This window comes from Zosterops lateralis (assembly GCF_965231275.1).
Source record: "Zosterops lateralis genome assembly, chromosome: 8".
Lineage (NCBI taxonomy): Eukaryota > Metazoa > Chordata > Aves > Passeriformes > Zosteropidae > Zosterops > Zosterops lateralis.
Window position 1 is genome coordinate 32227652 of NC_139768.1, and position 17444 is coordinate 32245095.

A 17444-nucleotide genomic window follows, 5' to 3' on the forward strand; every position below is an offset into this window, starting at 1 on the left:
TCTGGGATTTTGCCACTGGCAGCATCAAAGCAATCCTGGAAAGGGAAAGGAGGGTGCTGTAACAACCACCCAGTGATGAACAACTCCCTGCACTGGGAACCTTGCAGGGATCGAGGGCAGAGGCTGAGATGAAGAAATGCATGGGAAGTTCTTGCCTTACCAATGTGGAAAACAAAAAAAAAAAAAAGAGTATTACACATCAGGAGTTTTCACATGGAGAAGTACAGAAGGGACTCGCTCATCCCAGTAAATATCCCAAATTACAGTGTGCACGTTTTGTTTTTAAAGGGATTTTTCCAATCAGTTCACAGCTGTGCCATCTTTTGTACCAGCTTTGTCAGGGCTACTAAATTAGCTGCTTTTATTTACTCTGAAGTGTCTTTTTAGGGAAGATTTAGAACTGTGCCAAGAAATAAAAGTGCTAAATCTTCTCAGACGTGAAGGTATCTTAAATAACTGTGTCGCTGTGCCTTTGATCATTCCAGGGTATAAGCCTGGCAATGCTGCTGAGAGAAGTCATCCCCTCTATTAGCTCAACAGATCCTGCACAGAGAAAACAGACGTACTTTGAGGCTCACCAACCTCCCCTGCCTTTATCTAATCTGAAGTAGAAGCTGTAATTGGCAAAGCAAGGACTAATTGAGAGCAATTGCTCCCACTGTAACTTGATTATGTTAATCAAGTAACAGTTTGGGGGGAAAAATAAAAGGCAAAAAAAAAAAAAAAAAGATAGTTAACAGTAATTATCTTTCTCTTCTGCAAAGCTAATACATGCATCATCTTCCTTTTTGCTAAAACCTCTTTACTACACAGGCAACACACTACTTTTTCTTTCCAACTGACTGAAATCCTGCCTGTGGAGGCAGAGCTGTGACACAGGCGACATTCAGGTTTTGGAGGACACAGCCTTTGGATTTTAATTTAGTTACTTGTTTTCCTTGGGGGTAAAAAAAATTCAACATTTTTTTTTCTTGTCCCCACCTTTAGTTGGATTTATTTATCCCCTTTACTGTTCTCAGCAGCTTTGCAAAACTCATTTCCTTCATTCTTCTGGCTTTCTAGGATAAAGAGGCAATTGCACCCTTCAAACCTTATTATGGTGGAAGAACACAACTGAGGCAAAATCTAGTTATGATAAAAGAGTCAGTGGAAATTTGGCAATTAACTGTGAGCAGGATAAGCTGCACAAACTGCCAGATCCAGGGTCCCCTTCCTTTGCTGGTGATCAAACTGTGACAGCACAGTTTTAAAAGTGAATTTAGATTTTTTTTTTTTATACACTTTTCCAAGATTCTTTTACCCCCACTTCATCAGGGTTCTGAGATAGCTTTGCTGCATATTCATGTAAATATCCAACACATACTGGCAAATCCTTCTGGGTTTTTTCAGATGCTCAAATTTTCCATCAATTTTAGTAACCAGCCTTTTCTCTGCTGACTGCTTCTCACTTCTTCCTTTTATTCCTGAATTCAGGGATTCCATATTTTATTTCCTCTTCTTCTTTATGTGGGGATCTTTTTTTTTTTTTTTTTTAATTTGCATGGATAGCTCCTGAATTTTATTGGAGGGGGTTTTTTTATTTACCAAATTTCTCACAAGATAATTACCCAAACCTAAGAATTCATAGTTACTCAATCAATGTTGTCTCCTACCAATTTAATCTCAAACAATTGAAGGCACTCATTTTAAAACTAATTTTTGAGTAAAACAAATACCCAAATTGCAGCTAAACATGTGCCAAACCTTGCAGTGCACCAGAAAAACACAGATTTTTCTTGCAGTGCACTTTTTTGTACCCTAAGTGACAAAGAGATATGGAAGAGGCTCATAATACCTTCCCACATGAACACAATCTTGCTTCTTTATTGCAGTCCAAACTAGCTCTTGTCTTTTGATTCAGAGAGCTTCAGTCAGCTTAGCCCATCAGTATTGTGACCAATAATTCTAATAAAACCCACTAATAATGTTGATAGGGGGGGGAAACCCTCTCCAAGTGTAGATTTTCCTAGAGCTAAATAAACACATAACATTACAAAGCTGCAAGCAGCCACCCTAACAAGAGAAGGGTGAGGTGCCAGGAGTTTCAAAAACGAAATTGATAAAGCCCTCAAGACCCCATTAAAATCTCCTCTGGGAATAATCTGCAATCTGCTCCACTTCATGCAGACATTGGATTAAAGCATCTGAGTGCAAACCTTAATCTGGGGGTTTATTTCACCACGGCTTTCCCTCCCTCCCTGCCGCTTCCAGGGATTCAGCCTCCAGGGGAGGGAGAAGGATTTAAGTGACCACACAAATTTCACATTAAACCTGTGATCCTGCTGCAAGCACCCACCCCGAATTTGGGCTCTGCAAGACTCACAGGGCCCTTCTTTTTCCCCTTCTCTCACCCCCAGCCCTTTTCCCACACTCACACTCTCTTCTGATCTGCTGTAATTGCCACTAGGCAACATCCCCATCAAATTTTAGCAGTATTACGGTGAAAAATCAGGTTTACTTTTTTGGTAAAGTTTTAAAAAGGTTTAATAAAAGGATAATAGGAGACAAATAAAGCAAAGGGTCAAAAACAGCTGGGTGCTTGGCATTCAGCCAAGAGCACACTGCTAACTTTGGAGATACTCCTCGAATACTTTTTCTATTACATTAGCTTGTTGCATATTTATAGATCCTTATGCATATTCATATTTTCCTACAAACTAGTTTACATATTCTAGGAATTATTTTGCATGGCCCCCTCCTTGGGTCTGCTTTTTTAGAGTATGTGTGGTTTTTGGTTGTGGTTTTGGTCTGTTCTTTTTATCACTTTTAGTTTGGGCCTTGGTCTATACTTTTTTTAGGTGGCAAATGCTGATAATTGGTATATTAATAGCAGGGTCTTCATTACATGTTTACTGGATGTTATCTTGATGAAACAAGCAGCCCACTTATATCAGCTACTACTACTATTACTACTATGTCTAAGTTTTTGTTAATAGCAGAAATAAAAGTAAAGTTAGTTTAACACTATGCATACAGTATTCATCTTAATATTTGTGAAAAGCCAATGATATAATATGTATTTATAACAATTACCAAAGATTCAAACGGTATCTCTTCATGAAGGCTCTGGGTATATACCTTGTCACATGGCCTTTTTCATGGATCATATCCCTGTTATTACCCTGATACCTCACGTGTCCTAACGAGCTGTCAGCTGCATCCCAAAGCAGTCAAACAAGGGAAGGAGGCACCTCAAAAATAACAATTTGTTATTACTCATCCCCTTGGGAGATGCCGTGCTTGGGCCTCGTGAAAGCTGAGCCTCGTCTTCCACTTCCCTCTTTCCCAAGGTGAAGGAGACAGAACCTGCAGGCATGTGACCATAGCCAGTGTGATCCCTGCAACCACAGAACCACAGCAGCACAGCTCACAAAATACATGCCTGCTAAACCACACTGCAAGACTGGCCTTAAAAACCCCAAATGAACCGAAACGCCCTCCCCAATCCAACTGAAAAAGAAAGAAGCGAGTACAGGGGAGAACTTCAAAGTCAGAACTGGAACTAGAAACAGAGCGTATCAACTCTTCTGTAGCTGTCTGTTGTTCTGGAGTGTGACTCAGCAGAAGAAAGGCTTTTGTCTTCATGGAGAAACAGAGTCCATATTGCACAGGAAGTGGCAAAAATCCACTGTGTGGAATGTGACCAGAGCTCTGTTTGCTTCCATGGGGAATTTCCCTGGCTTTAGAGAGACTGCAAATCACCCACCCTGTTCTACGTAAGCTGAAGAGACCAGGGGAATGGTTTTCCTACACTCAGTGGAAAAAAAAAAAAAAATTGCAGAAAATAGAGATGAATGTGAGATGGCCTGTAGCTGAGAAAATTTACTTTTGCACTTGCATTGAATAAATCTGAAAATACCTGTATACATAAACTGGAATACTCTGAGAAGGACACAGGTACATGACAAACCCCGTGCCTCCACCACAACCCAACACTCTGAAACTGCCACTACATAAAAGTCATCAGGTTTAAGACCAACATCTGTATTTGAAATACTTGTACTTCCCTTTTTATATCAGTTCTGTCACATGCATAAATGTTAAAGGAGGCTGAAAGGGGAACATGAACCAACAGCTTTTAAACCATCGATTTTTAAAAAAGATGTTTTAGCAGTACCAAGAGATGCAGCACTTGGATGTGATCAGACCCAGAGGCTGCAGCTTATCAGCATTTTGAAGTTAAACACCACGTGGAAGAAAAAAACAAGACAGCAATAACTTTACTCAAGGACAGATTTTTCTGCAATATCTGTGTTTGGACTAGTTTCTGTCACTCCTCCTCTCCAAGCATTCCCATGCCACCATCAGTGAATTTTCTGATGAAAACACAGCATTATTCCACACCCAGAAATCACCTGCTACCAAGCAAAGCAGCACACTCGAGAGGTGTATGGTTGTTTCCTACCACATGAAAGTTAATTTTCTTTGGTTTAGTGAAGTCATGTTTATCCTCAGCTCGATAGAATAAATCTCCACCTCCATCCATGCACTTTTCCTGTTTTTATTAAAATCCTGAGCCCAGCTTTCCCTGCAGAGTGGGTGAGTGGGAGTGTGGAGCACAAGTAAGCCCTGGCTCTGTACGTCACGGTTGTGAAACACATTCTAAATAAAACCATATGCTCCCAGAAGGAAAGTTTCATCTCTCTCCCCTTGTGCTGCCTGCTCAGGTTGGCCTCCGTGCAGGACTGAGGGAATGCAAATACATTTATAGAAAGGTTTGATGAGAAACTGATAAAAAACACACTCGTTTCTTTATTCATTCTGCGGGGTTAATGTACAAGACACTTCATTTGAAGAAGAATTCTATTATTTGGCTTCTCCTGTATTCCCCCTTGAAACAGTTGTGAATTGGCGTCAACTGGTACCTGTGGTGTTCTAGTGCTGGATACTTCCATGATTTTCAGAGCACACACCTCATTATCATGGCGAGGGGGAAAAAAAATCACTAATCCACTGTTCTAGCAAAAAAACCCCTTAATAACAGTTTATTCTAGAGCTGGTTAGAAAGTTCTGTACTTTGTCCTCACATTTAAAACTTTAATGATGGCCTGTGTGGCTCTCAGCTATGAAACCTAACAAGCCATTCTGTTAATTCTTTGTAACTTTTTGCAAAATATGCCTGTGACATGCCACAGCAGTAACTGAACCCCTGTTCTTCTTTTTCCTTCCTTATTTTCTGTCCAAATACGTGCCTTGGTGACAGAGGGAGGCTGACACAGCAACGTGGGGAGCAAAGATAAACCACCTCATTCCTCCCTCGTATCAGGACTTCTCTTGGTGATCAAAAACACACCAAAGGGGAAATGCCATAATTTTTTTCTGTATAATATTTAATTTCCCGTTCTGGGTTATGCAATGGTCTCTCCTCCCAAGAGCAGTTTTCTTCCCTTGGTCTGCACTAGGTATTTTGGACACACATGAAACCCACTGTGTGTTACCTTTCTTTCTCCCATCTTCTGGCATCTCAGCTGTTGTTCAGGCTGCTCTCAGGGAAAAGGGCAAACCCAAAAGCAACACTTTCCAATGCTGGAGTTGTGTAATGATGGAAAAAGGAATATTGGGAAAGCAAGGCAGTGAGTCCGAAGGGTCAGGTTATTCAGGAGCCCTCATCAAACCTTCCTCAGGGTTTATCTGTGGGATCAGCACTGACTCCCAGGCTGAGATACTGATAAAGGGAAGATAAACTTCCCCCCAAGCTGAAGCTGCACTGTCGTGCAAACCACACTACAGAGCTCTGACAGCTAAACATTGTTAAATGACTAAATTTCCATTACTAATAGGGATTTTTGCTTGTTTTTCAAGCAGCCTGGTATTCACATCTACCTAAGACATAATCACTACCAGAGATGGCAAAAAAAAAAAAAAAAAAGAAATTAAAGCAGTGTACATTTGTAATGCTTCGCCCACAATCAGTTTCATGTGGCTTTGGCCGGATCACACGTTCTGGGTGTCTTGTCTGCTTTATTTCTTTTGTTTTATCACATAGTCTTTCATTCTGAGTCCTGTCTCTCCTGTCACGACTTTCCAAAGGATTCACACACGCAGCCAAGCATGCAGGGCACACATTCTGGAAGCACAGATAAATTAAACAAGCTGCACCTGATTGCAACTGGCCCCTCTTATGCCAGATATTTTTGTAAGTTAGGCACACAATCAAGTGTACAACTTAAAAAACCTGGTTCTTCTGTCTCCTTTTTTTAGCCTGTAAGAAGGGAAGCCACGGCTAACAAACCCTAATTCTCAAAATGTGACACAGTGGAGGGGGAAAATAAAAATATGATTCCTTGAAAGTTATTGACAGATCAGCTGCAACCTACCAGAGGCTGAAAAAAGATACCAGATGGAATAAAAAAATCCCTGCTATTAGTACATCATACCAAATGCTGTATTCTAAAGCCAAACTCTGCCCTCCTCCTGCTGCAAGGAACTGTTTCTTGGAAAAATTGCTTATGCCCTTATTGATGGTGACTATTGACTCTAATAGCTAAATGTGACAAAGAAAAAAAAAAAAAAAAAAAACAAAAAAAAAACAAAAAAAAAAAAAAAAAAAAAAAAAAAAAAAAAAAAAAAACCCCAAAGCAGAAATACTGATATCACAAAACATTGTCCAGACTTACCTGCCTTGCAAATCCCATTAAGATAAAAAAAAAAATCACACAGGTACTCACTTAAAATTGAACCTTAAACACCCACAAACTGTTATTAATACCAAGTACCTTGACATTTGACTTTACAGTAAAATACAAGAGATAATACACACACCAAAAAGAAAAAAAAATAATAAGTGGGGAGATTTGATTTATGGCTGAAGGCAACGTGACAGAAAAGAACAAATACTAATTTAAAATATGCCAAATAAGAATGCCTTTCACTGCCTATAAACACAAACACATCAGCAGCAAAGTCCCACTGCCAGAAGATTTATACAGGCTTAAAAAAAATACAAAGCCAAACCCCTTAAAATCAATATTGATGTAAACCCCATTTCAGGCCAGCAATCCACCTGAAAATCCCACTTAAGACTGGTTCCAGAACTACAACAGGTCTTTGAGCACTCACAAGACATGAAAGCCAAACCTTTTCCCAAACAAGCCTCCAACTGCTCACAAGGAACTCAGACCCCTTCCCTGTGGGATTACTGAGCCATTTCACCACCTCCTGAGGGGTTAAAAAAAACCCCAGAACTGATGTGTTCCATTTATTTTCCAAACACCTGCTGGTGTTTCAATGCCTGAAGCAGCAAACTCACCAACAGGCAGAGGAGAGCTGGGAAAAACCACACGTAATTCTGCACCAAGGGGCAAAAACTTGGAGGAGTTGAGTTTAAAAAGCTTGCCATAACAATGACCTCTGCCAGTATTTTAAGCAGCACACAAACAGAGACTAGGATGCCTCCCCGGAAGCATTCTGATATATAATTTCTATACCCTGGAAGCACCAGAGATCTGTAGTTTATTAGTTCACCTCTTCCCAAGTGTGCAGATGCCAATGGGGGATCCTGCAGCAGCAGCACGAGGCAAACAGACCTACACTGACATCTAAAGGCATTATTTACTATCTGATGCCTTACAAAATGTCTGCAAAGGGCCAGCCTCTTGTAAAAAAGCTAACAAGACAGGAAAAATGTCAGGATTTAATTGTTACAATGAGTGTCCAAGGCCAGGCTGGACAGGGCTTGGAGAAACCTGGGATAGTGGAAGGAGCCCCTGCCCATGGCAGAGGGTGGAATGAGATAAGTTTAAAATCCCTCCCAAATCATTCTATGATCATCTGCACATAAACCCCAATATTGAGGCAAATTTCCTTGTTTCAGTAAGAATTATGTGGCATTTTCTTCTGACTAGAAAACTAAGCTTTTGCTAAATTCTGTCTCAGGGAAAATGACACATCTTTTCCATGGAGTTGGGCACAAACCCTAGCTGTAGTTCAGCCACTTGAAAACAAGTGGTCATTTCAAAGTTACTATTTTTTCCTTCTTTTAAGTTGGATTTGAGCATAATTTCCATTAGAAAATGTGAGTGTTGGTTTTGCAACCGGCATGGCTTAAATCAGAATATATGAAAAGGTTTCTCATCAGTGTTCCTGAACACACCTCCTACTGTGCCAGAGAGAAATGGACATGGAAACAGACAGTAAATCTATTTCTTTTGTGCTTTACAAACCAAACCACCACCTTGCTGTTCTGCAGTCACTTAACAGCCTGTGAGACACTCAAAGCACTTGCTGCCTGCACACAGTTCCCTGAATAAAATTTATTTTCCTGGATTTCCATAGGCATCCACCCCATTCTCCCTGAAGTATAAATCCAGTGGGAAGAGAGCAGTAAATCCTTCTTTATGGAGAGGTGTACACTCAGCCTCAGTGCCTCTGCACCACTCAGCCACATCTTGGCAGAGCTGCACTTTTAAAGGATGACTTTGGGAATAGAACTGGAGGCCACTGGTTTATCAGGACTGACTCTGGAAAGCCTGATCTGCATGTCCCTTGTTCTGTCAAATAAATCAAGTGAAGAGAGAGCTTTAATCCATTCCAGTGAGGCAGCAGGTTCTTTACACTTGAAATAATTTGTGGCAGCAGAGTCCATTGCTACAACAGGAGGTGCTTCATCAGCTAAGTCAATAAAGGCGACCAATCTACACCTTCATTTCTCACCAGCCTATCCCATTTCCTAAATTACACCAGTCCTTGAACAGAGTTTATCAGGGCTCTCTCTTTTTTAATAAATAGTTACAGCGCTCTGAGTATCTCTGACAAGGTGGGTAGAGGACGGAATTAAAACGCCAAGGAAGAGCAAGGCAATCAGCAGTAAACTCAGGCTTCCAAGGCAGCACAGGTAGATCCAAAACCATCTATCACATCTCATCTGATGGCTTAGGAAAAGGAACAGAACTTGATTTCTATAAAAGGTGCCTGAGGGCAAATATTCCTAAGGCTTCTTTAATCCAAGAGCACACCAACATTCTTGGAAATTATGAAGCCAAGCGTGGAAAGCTGACAGCAGGCTCCATGCAAAATTTAGGTTTGACTCAGTAGAGCCAAAACCTCATTAGGTTTAAAATTAGTATTTTTTCTCCCCCAGTCTAATCCAGATGTGGACCACAAAAATAACTGGAAAGTTCACAGACGTGTCCGTAGGAGGTAAAGATAATCCTTGCAAAGAATGGTCTCAATTACAGTGATGGGAGTGGCCAGCAACTATTCAAAAATCCTCTAGAAATCCACAAAACCCCATCCAGTCCAGAGGCACTGCCTAAGCTATGAGAATACATTTAAAAAAACATTGTCCAGGGAAGGCTTTTGTCTGCCTATTTGATTGCAGCACTAAAAAATAAATAAATCCCAAAGCAAGAAATTGAATGCAAAGACTGCTTGCAAACCTCCACTAGACTTTTCAAGGGTTTTCAGCTCTATAAAAGCCATAGATTGAGTGGCAGATTTCACAGCAAAAAGAAGCCTGTAAAGTCCAAATCAGCCTGTGGTCACCTTTGCCCATTTCTCTCTCTCAAGGGTGCCCAGAAGGTTTGGTAACGGGAAAGGAGGGAGAGCTTTTCCGAACGCATTTTTCCACAAAAAAAAAACCCTAACTGAAAAACTTAAAAAAAAAAAAAAAGGTTTTATTCAAAGGGAGAGGTGACACATAACATTATCACTGTTTCCCAAAACCAACCATCAAAACCATCTTCGATTCAGGATCTGAAAATTCAAAGCTGGGGAAAAACACCTTAAATTTGACTTCCTGAAGAATAAGATCTTATAGCACATCTCAGCTTCCTACAACACAGAAACCACCAGCTCATTAAACACATGTCCCAGAGGACATATATAACGAAGTTTCAGAATTACTCAGTTTGGTCTCATTTTTTGGCCAGGAACATTTCCCCGCTCCTCCTCCCTCCTTTTAGGCTCATGGCAAAAAGCAGCTTTGGAAAGATTTCTCCATCTGAACATAACCCCTGGAGAGAACCAAAGACTGGGAAAAACTCAGAGGTATCTGTGTTTATTGTTGGGATAAACAAACTTCAGAGCATTTATTTGTTCTGTTCCAAGTATGTCCTGTGTTCAAATACCATCACCTTTATTATCTAGAAAAAATACTTTGTGCACATGGGCTCATGTTCAGCCGATCCAATATGCCTGTGGTCCCATTCTCTATTTTGGGTGCTGGAATGACACAAAAGAGCTAAAGAACCATCAGATAAAGGTCTGTGACCAAGTGCCCTGGTGCTGAAGGACCCTGCCAAATCAGCACAGGCTGCAGTGGTAGAAAGAGAAGCACATCCAGGTTCAAGGAATTACAAACAGCCACGTCAGGCAGACTTAGAAGTGTCAGCACACAAGAGCAGCGCAGCCTTACACATCAGAAATAACTTTTTTTTTTTTTTTTTTTAAACCAGCTCAGCTAAATCAGTGCAATCTGCTGCCAGTTTAAGGTGCAGGTGCTCTGAAATCCCTCCTGGGACTGCACAGGAAACCCAAGCTCAGGACTCTCACCGCAGAACCACGAGCATTCCGAGGGCTCAGCCTGGCCCCTGAGCTGCTCCCCTACCCTTGCTGGGAGAGCAGAACGTGCCAGCAAGTCTGTGGGCCACATGCTGAACTGAAGATCACACCACTGAGCCTGCTAAAAATAACTCCCCCACCCTTTTTTGGGGGGGAGGAAGGGCGCGGGGACTGTGTGCCTGTGGTCCCACAGGCAGTTGTGCAGCTGGAGGTGGGGCAGGAGCAGGGACTGCTGGAGGAAAGGCTTTTGCCACGTCTCCAGGCACTAAGAGGTGATGCTGTGACACAGAGGGACTCATCCTCTCTGCAGGGTTACTTTTTAAGAGCTGGAACCCTGGTCTGGCCAAAGGAGGGGCTCCCATGCAGTGGGAACCAAGCCTGAAGACAAGAAGTTGCATATTTTGCTCTTCCAGCAAATTGCATCTGGCTTTTTTTCCTTCTGTTTTACCCTGAGATCTGTCAAACAAAAGTTTCAGCTTTCCACCCAAGGCAGGCAGCCTCAGCTGACAACACCAAAATGCAAAGCAGCCCTTTATCTAATATAGATTGGATTTCACTCTCCTTTCCAGACCTCTCATGCTCGCACACGTGGGGTTTAATCCCCACACTTCCCAGATGGAGAGGGTCACTGGGATCAGCGTGTTTGATAGGTTTCCAATGTGCTCAATAACTGCAGAATAAGCCCATTATAAGCACTATAGATATTTTTAAAAAAACACCTAAAAACCAGACTAAGCCAAACACACACTGAAGAATATGCACGGCATACTTTGATTTTTTTTCTTCCTGATGTGCAATTCCAGCTCTGGCAGCCTTTATTTTTAGAAGTACTCCCTCAGAGAGGCTACACCTGAGCTGCAGCAGGCAGTGAGGAGCTCTGAGGGCTGGCAGAGAGGTTCTGGTGGCAGCTGCTCCTCCTCCCCAGGTGTGCAGGGCCACCTTCTCCTCCCCACCTCCCTCCTGCCAGTCCCACCATTGCAAAGCCAAACCCTCCACCAGGAGAACAACCACCTCTCAAAGGAGGGGATGATCCCAGGGATGGAGCAGCTCTGCTGGGAGGAAAGGCTGAGGTTGTTCAGCCTGGAGAGGAGAAGCTTTGGGGTGAGATCTCCTTGCAGCCTTCCAGGGCCTGGAGGAGCCAACAAAAAAGATGGAGACTCTTTAAGGGCCTGGAGTGCCAGGACAAGGAGGGAATGGCTTCAAATTGGAAGAAAGTAGGGCTGGATGGGATATTAGGAAGGAATTGTTCCCTCTGAGGGTGGGAGGCCCTGACATAGGTTGCCCAGAGCAGCTGTGACTGCCCCATCTCTGGCAGTGTCCAAGGCCAGGCTGGACACTGGGGCTTGGAGCAGCCTGGGATAGTGGAAGGTGTCCCTGCCCAGGGCAGGGGGTGGTTTTTAAGGTCCTTCCAACCCAAACCCTTCTGGGATTGTGTGACAGAAATCCCCCTGCTGGAGTGGTGAGCCAGATCTCCTCATAGGAGGGTCCAAAACTCTGCAGTAAAGGCCAGGGGCAGAGGTGCCAGCAGAGGGGGACACAGGGACTGGCCCGGGACGCAGGAACAGCTCACCCCAGTGCCAGCCCCAGCCCAGGGGCTGAATCCTGCTCACAGAACCCCACAGGGCAGGAGGTCTCCTGCACAGGGATGCTCCATGCTCTGCTGATAACACAGCCATCACCTCTGACATGCCCACCCAAGGGCATCACCCAAATTTACCACAGACCCTTCCACTGCCACAGCCTCAGGCAGTGCTGGGTGTTCTGGAGCCAGAAGAGGGACAGGTTTTAAAAGGACCACAACCAAGAACTCCTCGTGTCTCCAGAAAGCCCAAGTATTTTCCACACTGTGGCCTCAGCTCCCTGATAAGCAACTAACAAATCAGTGTACATGTTTACACTGGACATTTCAGATCTGTTAGGTAATGAGAGCTCCAAGCTGGATAAGCCCTGCTTAGATTGCCTGGAACTGGAACCAGTGAATTCCGAATTTATCATCATGCTATCCAAAAATAAACACATTCACTCAGCGAGGACTTGTGAGTCGTGAAAAATTATCAGAGTTGTGCTTTCCTAACTCACATTATAAAGCCTTCCCACGCAAATACAGCCCTATTTCACTTGTATCTTCTCATCAGCTTGTATTATTTAAAACATGTGGGACATTCACACAGATGGAAAAAAAAAATAGGTCAGGCTCGAAACAAAAGCCAAGCCATCCTGTTTTATTAGCAGCTTAAACATGCAGAACTGTAATTTGAAATTCCAGGGAAAGCAACATAATGAAAACATTCTGAACATACAAATAAAAAATAAAAAAAGCTACTGCAAATCACTGCAACCTTAAATTGCCATGTTGCCAAATGCCTTAAATTTAAAAGCAGAACTGATAAGGCTTCTCCAACTGATCTGAAAATGCACAGAAAGAACTACATTGCTCAGTGATCATATTGAATCTCCGATGTAAATCTAGGATTTTTCTAACATCAGCAGCCTGTATAACCTTTGAAACACTGTGAGACAATGAACATTTGCAAAATCTTGTCCTTCCATTTGCAAACATCTTACTTTTAAGTAAATTTATTCCTTTCCTCAAATTGACATTACAAACCTCAGAAACATTAGAAACGTTTATCCCCTTCTATCTTCTGCATAACCCCAGTATTTTACTACCAGAATATGCAAAGCCCAAATCAGTGCAATAAATTTAATTTGGTTATTCAAGCTGAATGTCCCGAACACCGATCGATTGCTGCCACCTATTGTTGTTCCAAACATGTTGCAAGGAATTAACCCTTTATTTAGCAGCTACTGGAAGTCATGCTGGAAGTACTTCTGTCTCTGCTGCTGCTAAATATGCAACTGCTGCAGCTGTTTGGGTGTGATAATTGTAGAAAGAATAACTGAAGGTTGAAAATTAAGGTGAATTATATGCATATATATACACACACTATTTATTACAGTATTTATTTTATATCTATTTTTAAAAATTAGGTATGTTTACACACTAACCTCTCTATTAATCTAAGACTTGGCTTTTCTCTCACCAGAGAAGTAATCTGGAACATTAATTTTTCACACAGCCCATATAAAATGGTAATTTTAGGCTGCCAAAGGCCACTTAATTCTGTCTCCTAAATGCACACGGTTTCACAATGACATCATGTTCAGGCTCATCTAAGAGGTTAAAGGACACAAAAACTATCCTGTCTAGTTTAGTCTGCCGAGTTTGAGTATTAAAACAGCAACTTTGCTATTGAAAATGAAAATTGAGAGGTTATTTCCAAATATTGATTTTCTGAATATCATGTAAACAAGTAAAAACTGTTTAAAAAAAAACGGGGGGGGGGGGGGGTGGGGTGGGGGGGGGGGGGGGGCAGAAGACCTCCTCCCTTAAACAGGAAAATGGTGAATTCCTGGAGAGGTAAATTCCCACCTCTGGCAAGTCATTTGAACTCTCCAACTCAGGCTCTTTTACACACAAATGTCAAAGCCTAATTCCAACCCTCATCACTAATGGATCAAAGCATCCCCTGCTCCACCCAGCTGTTCCTTTGCTCCTTCTCCTCTCCTGCAGCCTTGATCCACACATTAATGCCAGAAAAATCTCCGCACAAGCCATTTAAAACTTCATCTGGCTTTGAACTGGGAGCCCAGTTATACCCAAGGGGCTCAAGAGGGCCCTGGCACAGGTTCCCAGTCAAGCACTTCAACCCCCAGCAAGTGAAGGGAGACCAGGGGGAATATGGGAGAGGTTTTAACCCATAAATGTCCCTGATGAAGAAGCTGCCAAAGCAGGGATGTTACATTGAGGCAGTAAAGGCTAAAAGGCAGAGCAGGAACAGCCAAAACTCGCTGCTTTAACACCCCTCATCCCAAACCACAGCAGCAGTTGAAATTAACACTGCCCAGGCACATCTTTCATTCAGCTCGAGAGTCCTTGTTCTATATTATCAGGGCCTTCCAGGCCAGCAGGGAAGGCAGCTCTATTCCCAAAATCCTGTCCCCTTCATTTTAAGCTGCTGGCCCGCTGTGGCCACACGTGACCCTTGCTGGCCACACAGGAGGAAGCCCTCCCCTTCCTCCAGCCCTGCACATCTCCTGTTCCATCCCACGAGCAATAGGAGCTCTCACCAGCAGTGGCAGCCAGAGGGAAGTTTCCAACAGGCAGCAGGAACCTCCCCTTCCAGGAGCAGCTGGAATCGCTACCGGGAGTGCACAAACATGGCTCCTGTCAGAACCGCTGGGTGTTGTCCCTGGATTTGGGAGACCAAGGCACAAAAATGACTAAAAAGTGTCAGTGTGGAGGGCAGAGAATGCCTCTTACTTTCAGGAGCTGTCATGAAATTGCATCTTAAATCCCAAGTGAGATGAATCCAGGAAAAGTTCCCGCCTCTGCCAGCAGAACTCGGCTCTCTGACGTGCAGCCAAAACAAGGCTGAGATTTAGACACACAGTGATGCACCTGACCCTCTGTAAGGTCAAATAGATCTGAAACTACACCCTGCTCAGTCTCTGAAACACCCTCTTCATCTATCCCCCCCCCCTTAGTTGTCAGCCTAAAGAAACAGGAGTAAAGATGTCCATGGCTCCAATGCCAAGGAACTCTGTGACAGGGGGAGTCAGTCCTCTGCTGCCTGAGATGCAGAACTGACAGCTGGATGGACATCTGGAGGCTGGTCTCACACAGGGAACAGGCAGAGAGGGGAAGGGAAACAGGAGAAAGGGGAGGAGAAGACAAAACTTGCTGGATTTCCTCAGATAAAAGTCAATGCTGCACTTACACAGAATACGAAGAGAGGATCTTGTGGGAAGCATCTGACAGCTCCAGCTCTCCCAAGAGCAAGTGAAATGAACTGTTCACCTTAATTACATCTTCTGAAGGGGAGCTGCCTGCTTTCTGGACAGGAAAGGATTTAATTACCCCAAGAAAAACTATTTGCAAAGCCATCAATGCCAGTTGGAGAAGGCCTCGAGATGCAGACTAGCAGAAACTAGAGGAAGCTCTGAAAAAACGCTCCCTCGACTTTTCTTTTCTTCTATTTTCAATGCTATCTCTTATTCTATTTTTATTTCTTTCGCTATTAACCAGACCACCTCAGTAACAACAGGATGGGCCAGATCCACCATTATTTTCCAGTGTAAAGCAACAGGGAAAATGGAAGGCCTCACAAAACAGCAACTAGCAGAGAAGTCCGGTTCTTACAGAATATTTACCTGCTTAGGCACAAAGCTTAAAATCAAAGGTTGTAGTGAAAATACTTCTCTTTACAGAAACGCTCAAGAAAACTTGTCCAATTCAGTAACTATTTGCAAGCTGCACAAAGACAGGCCCTGATTTAGAAGCCAGCAAAAAAAATTAAAGATCAGATTCAGAACTGACTCATCTATTTAGATATTTATGCTGTCAAGGTGTTACTGGTCACACAACACATGTATGGCCTTGAAATCAGCCACCTCTTATAATTTCCCACCCTATCCTGATGGGATAATTAAGCAGCTCAGACTGCTGAGTGTTGTTTTTTGCTTCACAAGATGCTCAAATGTTATTGTAAATTAGCCACCTGCGATTTCGAGGTCTGGACTTACAGCTCACAATGTCACCTTGCAGCTGGAGGATCTGTGGGACAGGCATGGTGAGAATCACCACATCAAACTGCTCCGGGGGCCCTGATTTCCTGGAGACTTCCCACCTCCCATTCCGCAGGGAGATGTGAGTGACGTGCTGCCCATAGGACACGTCTGCACCTGTGGGGAACGAGAGTGTAGCAGTGAATTCCAGAGGGAAAATGCAGAGAGAGGGAGAGTTATTCACAAGGGATGGAATGACAGAACAGGAGGGAATGGCTTCCCACTGCCAGAGGGCAGGAACATTGCTAATTTTTTACAAGATTAGAATTTAAATAAAACTGCTGGTAAAAAAAAAAATAAAATATGAAAACAATCACATGGAAGGATCAAAGCTTGACTACTCTCACGGCTGAAACTTTTCTAAACAGGGTTAAATTAGTCACTGAGCTCTACACGTGGTTCTGCCACACGACACCGAAGGTAGTAGTAGTTAGAAACTTTAAACTCCTTTTCCAAAGGACTTTCCACCCAGCAGGCTCACATCCTGTCTCCAAAACACAGGGTGCAGCTCACCCCTCTGGCCCCAGTTACACAGCAGATGTTCTATTTGTATAGAGACTTTTATACCCGCAGGACTTGGAAACTCACAGAGCTCACAGACACGTTTATCCACCCAAGCAACTTCCAGACACACATAAACCAACGAGGAACTTAAACATCCTCATCAGGGATTTAAATTCGAAAGATCCTTCAAAGGCACCGCCAAAATCACAACCATTAAAACCCTTCCCTTCACACAAAGGCATCCAAAAGCATTACCTGACTGTTTTAAGTAGTACTTGACAACCGAGGAGATGCCCTGGGGTGCCACGTAATTTCGGGAGCCTTCTCTCACCACCATTCCCTCCACGGGAGCCGCCAGTGGCTGCAGGATGCCGTCAGACACCAGCTCCTCATAGAAGCTGGAAAGGAAGAAAAACACAGGGGTAAAAACTCGCTGTTTCCCAGAATCGAAGTCAAGGCCAGCCTGACTTTGGAATTGTAACAGGCTGCGTTTCAAGGCAGGTCATGCACAAATGCAGCAATAAAAGAACAAACCGCCTTGCTATTGCACTGGGCCAGGCCTTTTACCTGCGAGCGAGGCTGCCTGTGATGGAGCTGTCAGCGGCCTGGCCCGGGGGAACAGGAGTGTACGGCAGCTCCCTTAGCCCTGAACACCAGCACAAACTCCGCCGAGTGCAGGAATATTCCCGCCACTGAACACAGGTGCCCGAAATGCACCTGCCTTCTCGCCGCTTTCCGAGCAGATTTCTCATTTTCGCACCGCTGCTACATCC

The 17444-nt window shown here is 43.4% G+C and overlaps 1 protein-coding gene across 1 annotated transcript in view; it reads right to left on the reverse strand.

Annotated features, from left to right (window-relative positions):
* Nucleotides 1–17444, reverse strand: part of RNLS (renalase, FAD dependent amine oxidase) — a gene marked incomplete at its 5' end in the record, with an annotated part of 54283 nt that overhangs the window by 36247 nt on the left and 592 nt on the right. Inside the window, 2 exons of the mRNA XM_083866104.1 lie at nucleotides 16126–16284; nucleotides 16927–17069. Coding sequence (XP_083722230.1) covers nucleotides 16126–16284; nucleotides 16927–17069 — 302 coding nt within the window. The remainder of the gene's footprint in view (nucleotides 1–16125; nucleotides 16285–16926; nucleotides 17070–17444) is intronic.